Below are 13,222 nucleotides of genomic sequence, written 5' to 3'. Positions count from 1 at the left end.
GATATAGACTGGTAACATGCTGGGGTGCCGAGTGTGGTGATTTTTTTGCAGAGTTAATAGTCCTATGAGACGCAAAGTGATTTATTGCATGAATCAGTCATGGTGCCAGGAAGAGGCTCCCTCGTCTGCTTTGATATTTCTGAGAATCTCGTGCTTTTCTGCAGTAATGTCTACTGGAGGGCTTTGATAATGTCACACAACGTTATTCCTGCTTACAAGACAGCAATCTGTGAACAAGGAAGTGGAGGAGGAAAGCAAGTAGGGGAGCAGTAAACTGTAAAACATGGTGCAGTCTGCCTGTATGGATGACTCAACAGGAAATGATGAAGCCAGAGTAAGTAAGGTGAGAGAAAGAATGGGAGGAGGGTGGGAGTGAGAGACGGCATAAAAGAAAAGAGGAAGATTGACTTCGTCATGCCTCAGGACTGTGAGGCATGTCATGTGGCAAGGCTGACAGAGAATATATCAGGATTTTTCTGAGGAAATCTGTGGGCCGTGAAAACACAGCTGGCTACTTCTCCTCCAATCCTAACTCCCCACAACCAAGCTCAGCACAATAAACTTGTGACGTCCTTCCACAAAAGGTAAATAGAGGGCACTTGAACAGCTACATTACCAAATTTGACTATTTTGTGTTGCTCTCCATTCTTGTATGATCTGATGATGTGGTGATTCGAATAGACTTTGACCCCAGAGCAAGTCGCAAACACTGAAAACAAGCAAATATTTACCCAAAATGAAGGCCACTGTGGCGTGTTAAGCAAACCCTGTGTCACTGTCAACAGATAATCTGTTCTACTCTGACTCAATGGCTTGAGCTGCTGCTCAAGAGGGAAGTAAGAGTTCACTAGTTTCTCTGTAAACATACAAAGCCTTGGTCTTGCCTCCTTTCTCTTCTATCAGGTCAACTGAAACTCTTAATGGACCAGGGATCAACTTCACAGGAATGCGGAAGGCACCCTGCTGGGTGTGCAGACCCTCTGCTCACACTGAGGCCTGAAATCACGGGCACGGAAGCTGCCCAGGCGTCCACTGCTGCATCTTGAATTGCTCTTTTCATCCTTAGGTCTTGGCTATTCTTTTAAGCCGTGACCATGAAATCAGATGTCACAGAGTTTAAATCGCTTTCATCCTTGCCACTTCCTCAGTCACTTCTTTGCCTACTGATTCAGTTTGGTCTTTCAATGTTGGCGCCCCCGGGAAAAAATCTATTGCTTTCATGTCTTTTACAGAGAGATAGCCCAAACACACATAAAGCTGTGTGTTTGCATGTGTGTGCTTTCCATCGCTTGCCCAACTTCGTTTGTATTTAGTTCACAGAATGCATTAACAGAAATGCTATATGAACAGTTTTCCTCCTTGCATCAGAATAGATTTCACAGAAAGCATTTTCTTTTGGCCCTCAGCACAGTTCCTGAGCTATCCAACAATCAAAGGCAACACAAACATCATTCTTTAGCCCATCCTCCTCTTCTTCCAAGTGGTTGCTGGTTCTTTGATAACTGAGCTGTCTTCTCACGGGATGAGGTCAAAGGCCAAGGTGCGAAGCCCACTCAGATATTTGAGGAGGCTTATTCCTTCCTGACGCCTCCAACTTGTCACGCCAAACTGCAAATCTATTAAATTAAGGAAGATTAAATTAAGTGTGTGTTTTTCAAATCACACAGGCCTCTGTAGACAGTTAGGCACTGATGCATAACTTGGTCTTAGGTTTTGTGAATTTCATTTATTCACTATCTTTAGGGGAAAAAAAATGAATCGGTATAAAACACATCCTCTGTTTGGCGGTCAGCTTTGAAGGAAAAACCTCAAATGTAATTATTCCATGCCAAGCTGAAGGAAGTGGTGAATGGTACACAGAGATCCCCAAAAAAAGGGCAATAAACTAGATCTGAGAATTTCATAATCATTTCTTTTTCATATCCCCCTAATTCCTTCGCCATGTGACAATGCCCCTTGTTTCGGCTCATGTTACTCATCTACTCAGAACCTTTAATATTAATGGTTAGGAATTTTGATGTTGTTACAACATGTAGCAGATGTAACTATTATAAATGCACGTTTGGAGTCTTTTTACTTATTGCAGCCTCTGGCATTGATTCACAGAAATGACTGCATTATGATTAAAAGGAATATGAAGCTCAAACATAAGATAGGCCAACCATGACTTTGAAAACCGCCAAAGGCTTGTCTGTCTGCAGTCTGTAACGGTGCACTAATTACTATTACATGTTTGTACACAGCTGGTTCCTCTATAAGAGAATTCCCTGTGTCACCATGTCAGCACATCAACCTACACAAATGTATTTACCATAGAACACGTACAGTATGTTAACACCTACTTCATTTCCTTCTCCAGCTTGAGATATTGTAAAATGAGTGGTGGGTAGACATTTATCTTCGGATATATTTCTCATTATCTGATTTTCACAGCAATTTTATATAGCGATATGTGCTCTGCCTTAAGATTATTATTAATTTGTTACTTATTGCTAACGCATGTTCATGATTCACAGGCTTCACATCTTCACTCAAATTGAGCTCACAACAAAATCTTAAAAAGAGGCATTTTATTTGAATCCAGCATTTAATGGTGTAACTTAAATGTTGGAGCAACAAGCGGGAGTTCCTTCAGAGCAGTCCATAAGATCTTTGAAAAAAGCGCATGGGTCGGGGGTGGTTACAGATGTGGGAGGTGGGCTTCTGACTGCCCTGACATCTGTGAGGGACGGAGGTCTCTCAGAGCAGGAAATGACTTGACCTCCACTGTGGGAGACCGGCCCACCCTGACAACAACCCCCACAGCTCTGTGCATCCTGGGTCACCACAAGCACCCACAGCGGGCCACAGATCAACAGCAGAGCGGCAGGGGTGAAAAAAATCTGCTGGCCCAGGTGGTAAAAATTAGAAATATTGGATGGCGCTACGTGACATCTGCACAACAAAGCAGAACAAATGACCAGACCAGGACTTTTAATGGGATGGCATGTCCTGGCTTTTAAAATGGAGACGTGATCTGCACTGCATCACTAGCTCTTACGTCACAACTGAAAGTAATTTGATATATTTATGTCACGCTGAAATGACATGTGCTCCCAATCAGTTCGTTGCACAACAGGAAGTCGATCAAACAGCATATTTGCCACAAAGTATGAGTATTCCTTTAAGCAAATAAGTTACGTTGGTTGGAGAGGGACAGTTGGTGATTGCAGCAATACAATCAGAGTACATGTGTATTTATTTAGTGGGCTTTTGATTTACAGCGGGTTTGTCGGTATAAGGCACTCCTTAATTCATACATGACCCTGTATGGGCTTTATTGAAGTGTTACAACATTGGAACAAGTGAACAAAAATACAGAAGGTGACGGGGTCATTTGGCATCACATATGCTTTTATGAGGTAGCTGTTTTATAGAGTGCTTTACTCTATTTAATGTGCCTATTTTTCTGAGGATTTATTGGGATTGTTAGCACAGTAAAAAATATTATTTGGCAGTGTGGAGGCAGACTGAAGTCTCCGTGTGGTCCGGACTCTGTGGTGAAAACAAGAATGGCTTGAACTTGCCTCCCTCTTATTTTCTGGTTAATGACCTCCTGTTTTGTCCTTCGGCCTCTGTCAGCATGACTGAACAAACAAATAGTGAACTGTTACGTGACATGCAAGCTTCAAACCAAGATGTCACACACTGCGATCATATTGCCAATCTTGTTCCTCACTATCAGTTCATATCTTGCCAGAAGACACCCACACACACTCTTCACTCTCAACTGGTTAGACCAAAACTCTTTACTGTGTTATGCAGGGCAATTTTCCATATCCTCATTTATTCCTCAATTCAGAAGATCTCAAATTGAGATTCTGATGGTCGATGGATTTACCCTGGAAACATATTTTGAGTGAGACATGAGCATAAATCATTTTGGGATCAGTGTCAAGGTCTGTAGGTTCTGAACAGACATGCCTTGGAGAAGTCACATGTGTCAGTGATTTACACTGTTCCTCTGGCAGTGAGGGCATGTTGTGTGGATAATGACAGCCACACCTTGGGTGATTCTCTATAAGCCTATTTGACCCATTAATTCAGCTGGAAGACCATCAGCCTACAAAGTATTCCTGGGTGGGATTCTTTTATTCTCCCTTGCTTTGTATGCTTTTCCACTGTTTGCCTGATGTTTTTTTATATATATATATTTTATTTGTAGGGGTATTTTTCCCCTTTAAGGCCGTCCTGGGTGGAGTTACAGTAATGTGCCCGGAGTGCTGATGCATTTATAAGGAGATGTGGAAAAGCGCGTCACTCTGACAAAATGAGTTTCCGCTCCCAGGCTTGTTGACAGAGGAGGGATGTCGCACATGGTTCGGTCCTGACCGGAGGTCTGCCTCCTACTATCACACATTTTCTCACCCTGGACGGGAACCGATCAGCCAGATCTACGTGATGGACAAGTATCCCGTATTTCCACGGTAAGCCACGAAATCGAGGTTTGGTGTTTATGTATTTAGGACCAGGCTTTTAAACAAAGCCGCGCTCCGTGGTTGTCTTTTGCTCCGGGTTTTAGAAGTTGAATGAAAAAACGATGAGACGCGGTCGTTGGTCATAAATACGGTGCTGCTGTTGTTCCTTCGGGTGAACCGGGGACAGGGATCCCCGGGGCCGCCGGATGGCCGCTGGGTGTCCGCCCCGCGGAGCCGTCGGGCGGGATGATTGTGGGGTTTGCTCGGCCCATCTCCGGGGAGCCGCTGGTGGGCGCTGAGGAGGGACCATAACGATAAATCAGAATAACAAATGAATAGATTCATCGGTCAGAGAGAGAAAATGACAAAACGTGTATTTTAATTTGTAACGACATAAAGATGAAAAGGTTTAGTTGAAATGTTAATAATTGAGAATAAATCTAGTATTTAAATAAATTGTATAAATGAAGGGAACTTTTGAACATCCTAACATAAATTACTGACCTACCTGTTACATCTAAAACGGCCTGAATACATTTTCTGCCTCAGGCTGGTCAGGTGATTGGATTTTTATTATATTTATAGGAAGCCCCACTGACAGCAGTGTTGCTCTACAGGTATTGTCCTCATGTCACATCGTTGTTTGAAATGGGTGTTTGACTGAGGTTGATAACTTATTCTGTAAACTCTCACCAACTCGTTCACACAGTAAAATTTGCTGCAACTTTCAGGGCAACTTCTGGCACCTGCTGGCTTTTTCTACCAGCAGCACTGACTGAAGCAGCTACAATAATCAAAGAGTGCTCTTATTAATCTGATCAGTCTCTCAATGCTTCATGCCATAAAGAGCAATGTGGCCATAAACTACAGTGCATTTTGTGAATGAAATTAAGTAATCACAGAGGCTAATGCTTAATTATTCCCTCTGTCAAGATTCAAAAGCTTATTTATTTATTTATTTTTTGGTGTAGTGAAATTTATTGTAGAAAACTGGTAGGACAGGTAGGGTGCTTGGAGAATAATGATTATAATTTTAATAGTGCAAAACGTTTAAGAAATAGATAAATGTGTATATATATATATATATATATATATATATATATATATATATATACACACACACACATAATAAAATAAAAAAGTCAGAGTCATCTAATTATTATTGCTAAAATGGTATATCAGTATTGGCAAATACTGGCTTGGTGGAATTTTTCCAGCCCATAAAAAATGTAAAAGATGAGCTTCAATTTCCATTATAAACTTTTAGCACAAAGATACAACATTATTGTATATTATGTGGAAAATTCCACTTATATGCTATCAGGAAGTATTACACTGAATTCTCATTATTTTGTGAAGTGAATGACTTGACCCTGCTACACCAGCAGCACCGGCCCCGCACACGTTAAATATGTGTGTATGTCTGCGACAGATGTAGTTTGATGGCAGATTGTAAGGCTTTGTGAAAAACTCTGTTACATGGTCTCGTTACACAATATTTTGTTATAGAAGAAGCTTAGTCTTGCTTTGGCTAAAATTATTGGTGCTGAAAACTGATCTTTTGAGTCCCATACCACTGCAGTTTTGTCTCGTATAGTGTCCTATTAATGTTGTGGTGGAAAATACTTTCATCAAAGGACCTTGGTTAGATTTCTGTACAGGCTGTGAGTGTAGAACTTACAGTAAGTTGTAATTAAGTGATGTAAGTGCATGCTGCATGCCAGGACCATCATTAAAACATCTGTGAAGGTCTAAGCAGTGAAAGGCTGTGAGGTGAGGAGAGCCAAGGACAACACATCATGGCTCCTGCACGAGATAAACAAACAGCTTTTTCTGGCCTCTGGGCTGTCCTTCCAACAGTGCCGGCTCATGAGGGGATTTGTGGCACAGGCTCATACCTTGGCCACGTCTGCTTGTCTCCATGGTATATCTTCAGTCTTAACCTCATGGGAGAGTTCACTTGGATTTTCAGGCTTGTTTCACTCAGCACCAATGTGATACAAAGGCCCATTCATGATTGAGAGTGGCTCCATTCATGGACACTGTGTAATTGCTGGTAGAATTCATAATTGTTCCGCGTCTTCTATCGCCGAGGTTCACTGGCAGAAATGACGCCACAGTTGGTTGTTTTAAGGAAAACATTCATATTCAAATAGATTCATGTGTCACTGTTTTGTTTGTGGTGAGCTTTTTGTTGCATTATGCGTGCTCTACATTGTTTGCTTCCCACATTGACTGTAGACCTATTCGTGACATGAAACAAAGAAGGAGTTTGAAGAATAAAGTTGAAGGGTGATAGTAAAATGGAGCCCGTCATGTGTGCGTGTGTGTGTAGGCTGGATTCCTAATCAGCTGTTTCCAGGTGAATTACTAAATTCAGGAAAAGGACAGGAAAGGAAATGTACAGTGAAGAGCATCTTCAGTTTACTGCTTCCATTTTATCATGAAATAAAGCTTTTTAAGGAGCTGGTTTTATGGTTGGAAAAGCAGTAGGAGCCTGATTTTCATGTCTGGACAATATTAAACAGGGTTCTGGGTTTTTAAGAGGGCTCTGCAGACACAAGGGCCTCAGTCAGTTTTCACTTGTCAGATGGTGTGTTTTTCAGTTTTTGTGCCTTTTTGTGCCTTTATTATGGCTGAAGTGAACAGTTGTGGAAAAAGACAGGGAGCAAGGGAGGATGACATGCAACACAGGGACACAGATTGAACTCAAACCCAGGCCTCTCTGGTGAGGACAAAGGATTAATATGAAGTGCTCTAGCAGGTGAGCCAAATGGTCAGTTTAACCTAAGGTCCCCCACTGACAGTGCATCCTGTGAGAGGAGCAAAAGGGCCAAAGTAGATGTTGCCCCCTTCCACATGGGAATAGAACTAGGTGTTCATGTGTACATTAGGTGAAGAGAAGCAGCTATCATTTTAATCACATTAAACAACATTAAAATGAAATTACACATTGGCTGGGCATTCATTTACATATTAGCTAACCGAACAGAATACAAACACATTACTAAAATAGTAAGCTATTTACTTTGCGCTATCATGTCTTAAATATCCCTTTTTTCTCAAACAAATATTGAATAAGTTAAATATATTAGGACCCAAAACATAGTCTCAATGGAACCCGCTGTTCCTCGAAGTGTTAAGTGTGTAAGTGTGGAATTGTGATGTGCCATTTTGAGTGTTGGAGCATCACAGGCATGCTGCACAATTAGTCCCTTTTGTAAGGGTGGATACTGCAGGGTTTCATGGTCACAGAGAGGAAGGAGGGCGAGGAGTGTTGCTGCCCTCCCACTTCTGACCCAGAGGTTGTGCAATACCCTGCTCATCAGACAAATAGCTTTAAGCTGGAACCGCAAAGCCATAGAAATGGCAGCTACCAGGGCAGACTGAAGTAATTTACTGGGCTTTTGATGTGACGTTTATAGTTTTGTGATTTATACGGTATATAATGTATATTTTAGAAAATAGTCAGGCAAAGTTGAAATAAACTGTGATCCCATGTCTCTTTTCCTCAGTTATGTTTTAGTGCAGCACAGAGTGTGGGTCTCTAAGGATGGCCCTGCTGCATTAATCCTATAATGATGTTATCTACAGGTGATATGTGTTTGTATCTTGATCCGTTAAGCATTTATTCTAGTTAATTTGTCTCGACCTTTGACCTCCTTGGCAAGGAGTGCAGCTGCATGTGCTGTTTTTTCCAGATGGACATAGCTTAGTTGTCCTGTTGATGAGCGTTGCACATTAATAAAGGAGTGACTAGAACTAATGGAATGAGTGCCATAATGAGAAAGCCACATGAGAAGGATTAATGTGTTCAATGCTTAATTCTGACACACCTGTTGTAACAAAGTGTTCCTAGAAGAAGATGAATATTAACCTCTCAATTTTCTGTTTGTCTCCCCAAAGCTCACCAGTGAACACAATGAAGCTGTGATGGGTCTGAGGAGACCGACTTGTGCGGGAGCTCTAGCAAATAAACCCTTCATGATTTTTAGAAAGACCACTGCCTTACTGCTACATGGCTTGGAGTCAGAACAACTACTGGGGACAGCATGACCTAAACAGGTTTGTGGACATTGTTCTGACGCTGACAAGAACATTATGTCAACATGAGGCAGTTGTTTTTTTTAATAATGTGACAAGCCTGTCACTCATATCATCGTATAGTATTAGACCGTATTAGATATACAAAAAGAGAAAATTCAAATGGATGGAAACATAATTTAACAAGTTCAGCATCTCTAACAAAAGGTCACGTGTCTTCACTTTCAATGACTCCCACTGTGTTATTGATCAGAATTAATTCTATTCTTAAAAATTTCTTCTTATAAATTTTATTTAAATTGCCCGAATGCAGTTTTGCCTTTAGAATCTGAACATTATACCAAACACGTAATAACAAAGAAACCCCTTAAACACAAAAAAAGCCCCAAGAAACCCACACAGGAGGCTACATGTCTTCTATATGTTATACAGAAATATAGTATTAGCAATCGTAATAAGAGATATAGTAAAATAATATGAAGCACTGAAAAAATAACAATATTAGATAATAAGGAATAGCTGTACTTGAAGAATATAGTTCATGGAAGACACTGAGCAACTTGAAATACTGTTAGATTATGTAAATAAATAAAAATGAAAAGAACATATATTCTGTAAAATCATGTCATGCTTGTTATTTCACGTATAATGACTTACCCATGACGGGTTATGTGCAGAAATGATTTACACACATGCACTGGGCTGAATGTATTTCTCAACTTCTCCTCTTTGCAGAGTGTGCTTTGGCGTGAGTGCTGACATGGAACACAACCTGACTGAGCTTCAACAACAGCAAATGGCCAAGGAAATGAACTGTGAGTGCTTTTTGATTAGTTTTGCACATAAGGAATGATGTTATAATTATGTTGTCAGAAATTAAAGATTAAAAATAATTGATGCTTTACATTGATCGTGAATTTGACTTTGTTGGACAGATTTCTTGGGTACACTGTAATATTAATTTTAGTCTCAATTTATTGATGATCACAGAAATGGGTTTTGAGCATTGAAAATTGCAGATGGGAGCTGGAAACAGGTTAAAAATGTAACACAGCGGTAGAGCTGTAAGCCCACAGAAAAAAAGAGATTTGTATAAATTCAATTATAATGGATTTATAATCTTAAGTTCATCTAGGCCTGACAAACTCAAATTCAAACCCCGTTAGAGCAATAAAACACGATGAAGACACAGCATAGGTGAATTTGTCATCACAGGACTGAGCAGCGTAGCAGAGGAGAGAGTAGAGTGAAGGAGGAGGCGAAGCTATCGCTCCCTGGTCACCAGCTGTTCCTGCAGTCAGGGGCACGCCGGATGTTTCCACAGAGAAGGTTATGGGAAGCTCTGTTAAGATTGTGGCCTGCCGTGCAGATAATGATGATTCCTGTGTTAATCAGGGTGTTGTGGCTGATGTTTGACGAAGAGGGTGATAGGTTAAGCGGTTGTTTTCACCGTGTTTTCCCCCTTGTTTCCTGTAAGATGCCTTCATTGGAGTGGGGGTGTTTTTTTCTAAGGAGAGTGGGCAGCCCACTCCCACTGGTATTTTTCCCTCCTACACTGTCACTACACTCTAGTGAAGAGATTTTTCTCGTTGCAAGTTGTTTTCCATGTTTCTTCCTCTGAGATTTGCTTCCACTCTGAAGGAAACAACGGTGATAGAAAAACCTTGTATGACACAGTGATTTCTTGATCTCCAGTGTCATTTTAGATCCCTTGTAGACATTTACTTCATGCATGATTTTTTTCCCTCCCACAGCCAATATCTCAGCTCCACAGTCTCCTTTCTACGCTGATACTTATCGCCTAACGTCTGATAACATACTTGGGCTTCATGAGGGAGACCAGGTGGTCCCTTCTTCCCAGAGACGGACAGTATTTTGTGGCCTCCAGAAAGAGGCCAAGCCCCTGCCGCCTCTGCCTGACCCTGAGGAGCTCATGGCTGATGAAGCTGCTGATAGTGAGGTGGAGTTTTTTACCAGTGACCGACGGCGCCTTTTGCCCAAGAGCTGTCCCAAGCCCATATCCAGGGGAAGAGACAAAGACTGTGGCCAAGTAAATCATGCCTACCAAGAGAGCTCGATTGGCTCCATGGCTTTTTCCTGGCCAGGCGGAGAGGACCGACCAACAGGTAGAAGAGGTGTGTTCGGAGCCAACCACTGGGAACCTGCTCTACACCGAGAAGACCACCAATATGGTGCTTCAGCAGTTGGGGATCCTTTAAGTAGCAAACAGCCAGACCAACACCAAACATCAAGATTTCGTTTTTCTCTCTTAGGTCCTGCGTTTCAGCCACACAAGACCAACACAACATGTCCCATTGACAAGCCACAAATCCCTCCTCGTATCCCCATCCCGCGAAAGCCTCCCACTCTCTCACAGTCTACGAGCGCCAATGAGGAAGACAAGCCTCCCAAAATTCCTCCAAGGGTCCCTTTAGTCCCACCCTGCCCACCTCGTACCCCGAGCCCCAAAAGCCTTCCCATTTATATCAACGGTGTGATGCCTGCCACTCAGAGTTTTGCTGCTAACCCAAAATATGTGAGCAAGGCGTTACAGAGACAGCACAGTGAAAGGTCGCCACCTGTAGCTCAGTTTTCTCCCTGCATCGTTCCCATTTTGAAGGATGGCAGACAGGCAAGTGCCACACACTACATCCTCCTGCCGTCAGACCGACCATCACAAACAGATAGACGAGAGAGACTCCTCAGTGAACCGGCGAGGCTGGAAAACCACAGAGTCTGGCAGAACAGATAGAAGCCCTCATGCCGCTGTGTCTGAAACTTTGAGTTCTTTGTCTGACATCAGATAAAACCGCATGATGCACTGCACAGTGTGGAGTGCGTGAAAACATCTGCATACTACATTTGTATGTCTAATGTCTAATGGTGTTATTCTCAATGACTGATGTTTTTTCCGATGACCTATACCAGACCACATTGAGGCTTTGATTGTTTTAACGGAACATTTTACCAGTCAGTATTTTTGTGACGGCTCCTCTAATTTATGGACACTGGAGTGTCGTGATGACATCACAACGCTTCTGTGTTTTCACCAGTGGTGGAGAAATATTTACATCCGATAAGAGATCTTAGGCTTTGGTTACTAGACTCAATCTGTTATCACACAGGGAAGACATCTTTTCTCTCTAATTTTTAGGTCTGACGGTTACATTCTCATATCACTAAAAGAAGCTGAGATAATACTTATTTTTTATAGAGGTGAGCAAATAATTACTGTATGTACAAGCTGGGCTTGTACATGTATTTTCTGACAATGCTGCTTTAAATAATGAGTGTAATGTACAGATAGATTTAATGTTTTAATGCAAAATTATTTTCACCTATTCTCTGATTTATGATGAATTTGACAGTGAGAAATGTGGCCTATATTGGAGTGACACATCTTGAAATTATAAACAGGTCACATGATAGACATTCTCTGTTTCAGTGGATTTTTTTTTTTTCAAATTCAATGCTTGTGGCTTTTCTATGTTTTATGTCACTTCCCGTTAAGCAACCGTCACAATTTTGAAGTCTTTTTATGTCAAGTACAAAGCTACATTTCTACTGCAAAATACGTAACATTATCATTTCAGACACCAATTGATTCAAAATATTCCATTCTGAGATGTTTTGTGTTTAATTTATTCAGCAGAAACAGTCAATGGACCACAATTAAACATCAGATGACTGAAAGCTGCTGTCATTTTTAAATTGACTGGCAGGTCCTCTGACACAAACATGAAGCCAACAGCTGAGTCATTAACATTTTGCCATGCTGTTTAAGGTTTTACATTAGCTTTTTTCACACATTTCCAATTATGAGATTACAAACTAATATTAATCTTAAGGGAAATTGTTTAATTATGTCTGTTAATTTAGATGAAATACTGCATACATTGTCAAAAATGTACAGATTGGACCTTTAATGATTCCTTTTATGTCTCTGTGGGCATGGAAACCATGTTACATTTAAATTGTTGAAGTGCAGACTCACATTTACATCCTTTCTTATAACAGTGTGGTTTAAGTTCTCATGAAGGTTCTGTCAAATTTGATCTGAGCAGAGGCTGTTTGTATTGTTCACAATGTGTCAAATGTAAATCAGTAAAATTGTGTTTTTAATCTATTTATAGAAATAAAATAACTTATTCCTTCTGATTGGTTCAGTGGTCAATGTTTTTTTTGTCTCTGCTTTCTCCAGTCTCTGTAGGACACTTGTGTCTGAAACAATATCCTCTTTGAAAAAGATGTCATGATCCCAATTTTCTTAGTACATTTGTGCCTAAATCACAATTAATCATCATTAAGAGGAAACACGTGAAAAACTTCTCCTTAATGTATAAATTGTTCAACCATTAATTGTCATGCATAAAACACACAATAATGCAGAAAAAAACTAGAATTTCTTTTGATCATGTCATCCATGTGTTTTTGTATGACTGAAGATGCACTTGTTAGGTTTTCATTTAAATACACTTTATTGTAAAGCAAATTTAAAATTGCACTATTTGAAAAACTTCATTGAATATTTCAAGATTTTTTTTTTCTGGGTTTATTCGATAAGGCAGCTCAAAGACAGACAGGAGCTGGGGTTAGCTTAGAGACTGGTGAAAAGAATCAAACCAGCGTAGCAGATGAAGGCCTTGTAGCCTCCTCTTTATGGGATGTGAGCTTTACCAACTACACCATTTTTAACAAATCAGAAAGTTTTAAAAAGCAAG

The 13,222-nt window shown here is 40.8% G+C and overlaps 1 protein-coding gene across 1 annotated transcript; it reads left to right on the top strand.

The window, feature by feature from the left end:
- The first annotated feature begins 4,340 nt into the window (after nucleotides 1-4,340).
- Nucleotides 4,341-11,915, top strand: errfi1b (ERBB receptor feedback inhibitor 1b). Its single transcript, XM_029507107.1, has 4 exons — nucleotides 4,341-4,466; nucleotides 8,364-8,522; nucleotides 9,237-9,316; nucleotides 10,256-11,915. Exons 2-4 carry the CDS (start codon nucleotides 8,476-8,478, stop codon nucleotides 11,251-11,253), a joined length of 1,125 nt encoding a protein of 374 aa, XP_029362967.1. The 5' UTR covers nucleotides 4,341-4,466; nucleotides 8,364-8,475; the 3' UTR covers nucleotides 11,254-11,915.
- Nucleotides 11,916-13,222: the final 1,307 nt, after the last annotated feature.

Source organism: Echeneis naucrates, chromosome 7 (genome assembly GCF_900963305.1).
Source record: "Echeneis naucrates chromosome 7, fEcheNa1.1, whole genome shotgun sequence".
Taxonomy (NCBI): domain Eukaryota; kingdom Metazoa; phylum Chordata; class Actinopteri; order Carangiformes; family Echeneidae; genus Echeneis; species Echeneis naucrates.
This window is presented reverse-complemented; position numbering and strand designations above follow the sequence as displayed.

Coding starts and splice junctions, on each gene's coding strand:
- errfi1b (XM_029507107.1), top strand. CDS start 8,476: ATGGCTTGGAGTCAGAACAACTACTGGGGACAGCATGACCTAAACAG. Junction 8,523..9,236: donor GGACAGCATGACCTAAACAG/GTTTGTGGACAT, acceptor TCCTCTTTGCAG/AGTGTGCTTTGGCGTGAGTG. Junction 9,317..10,255: donor AATGGCCAAGGAAATGAACT/GTGAGTGCTTTT, acceptor TCCCTCCCACAG/CCAATATCTCAGCTCCACAG.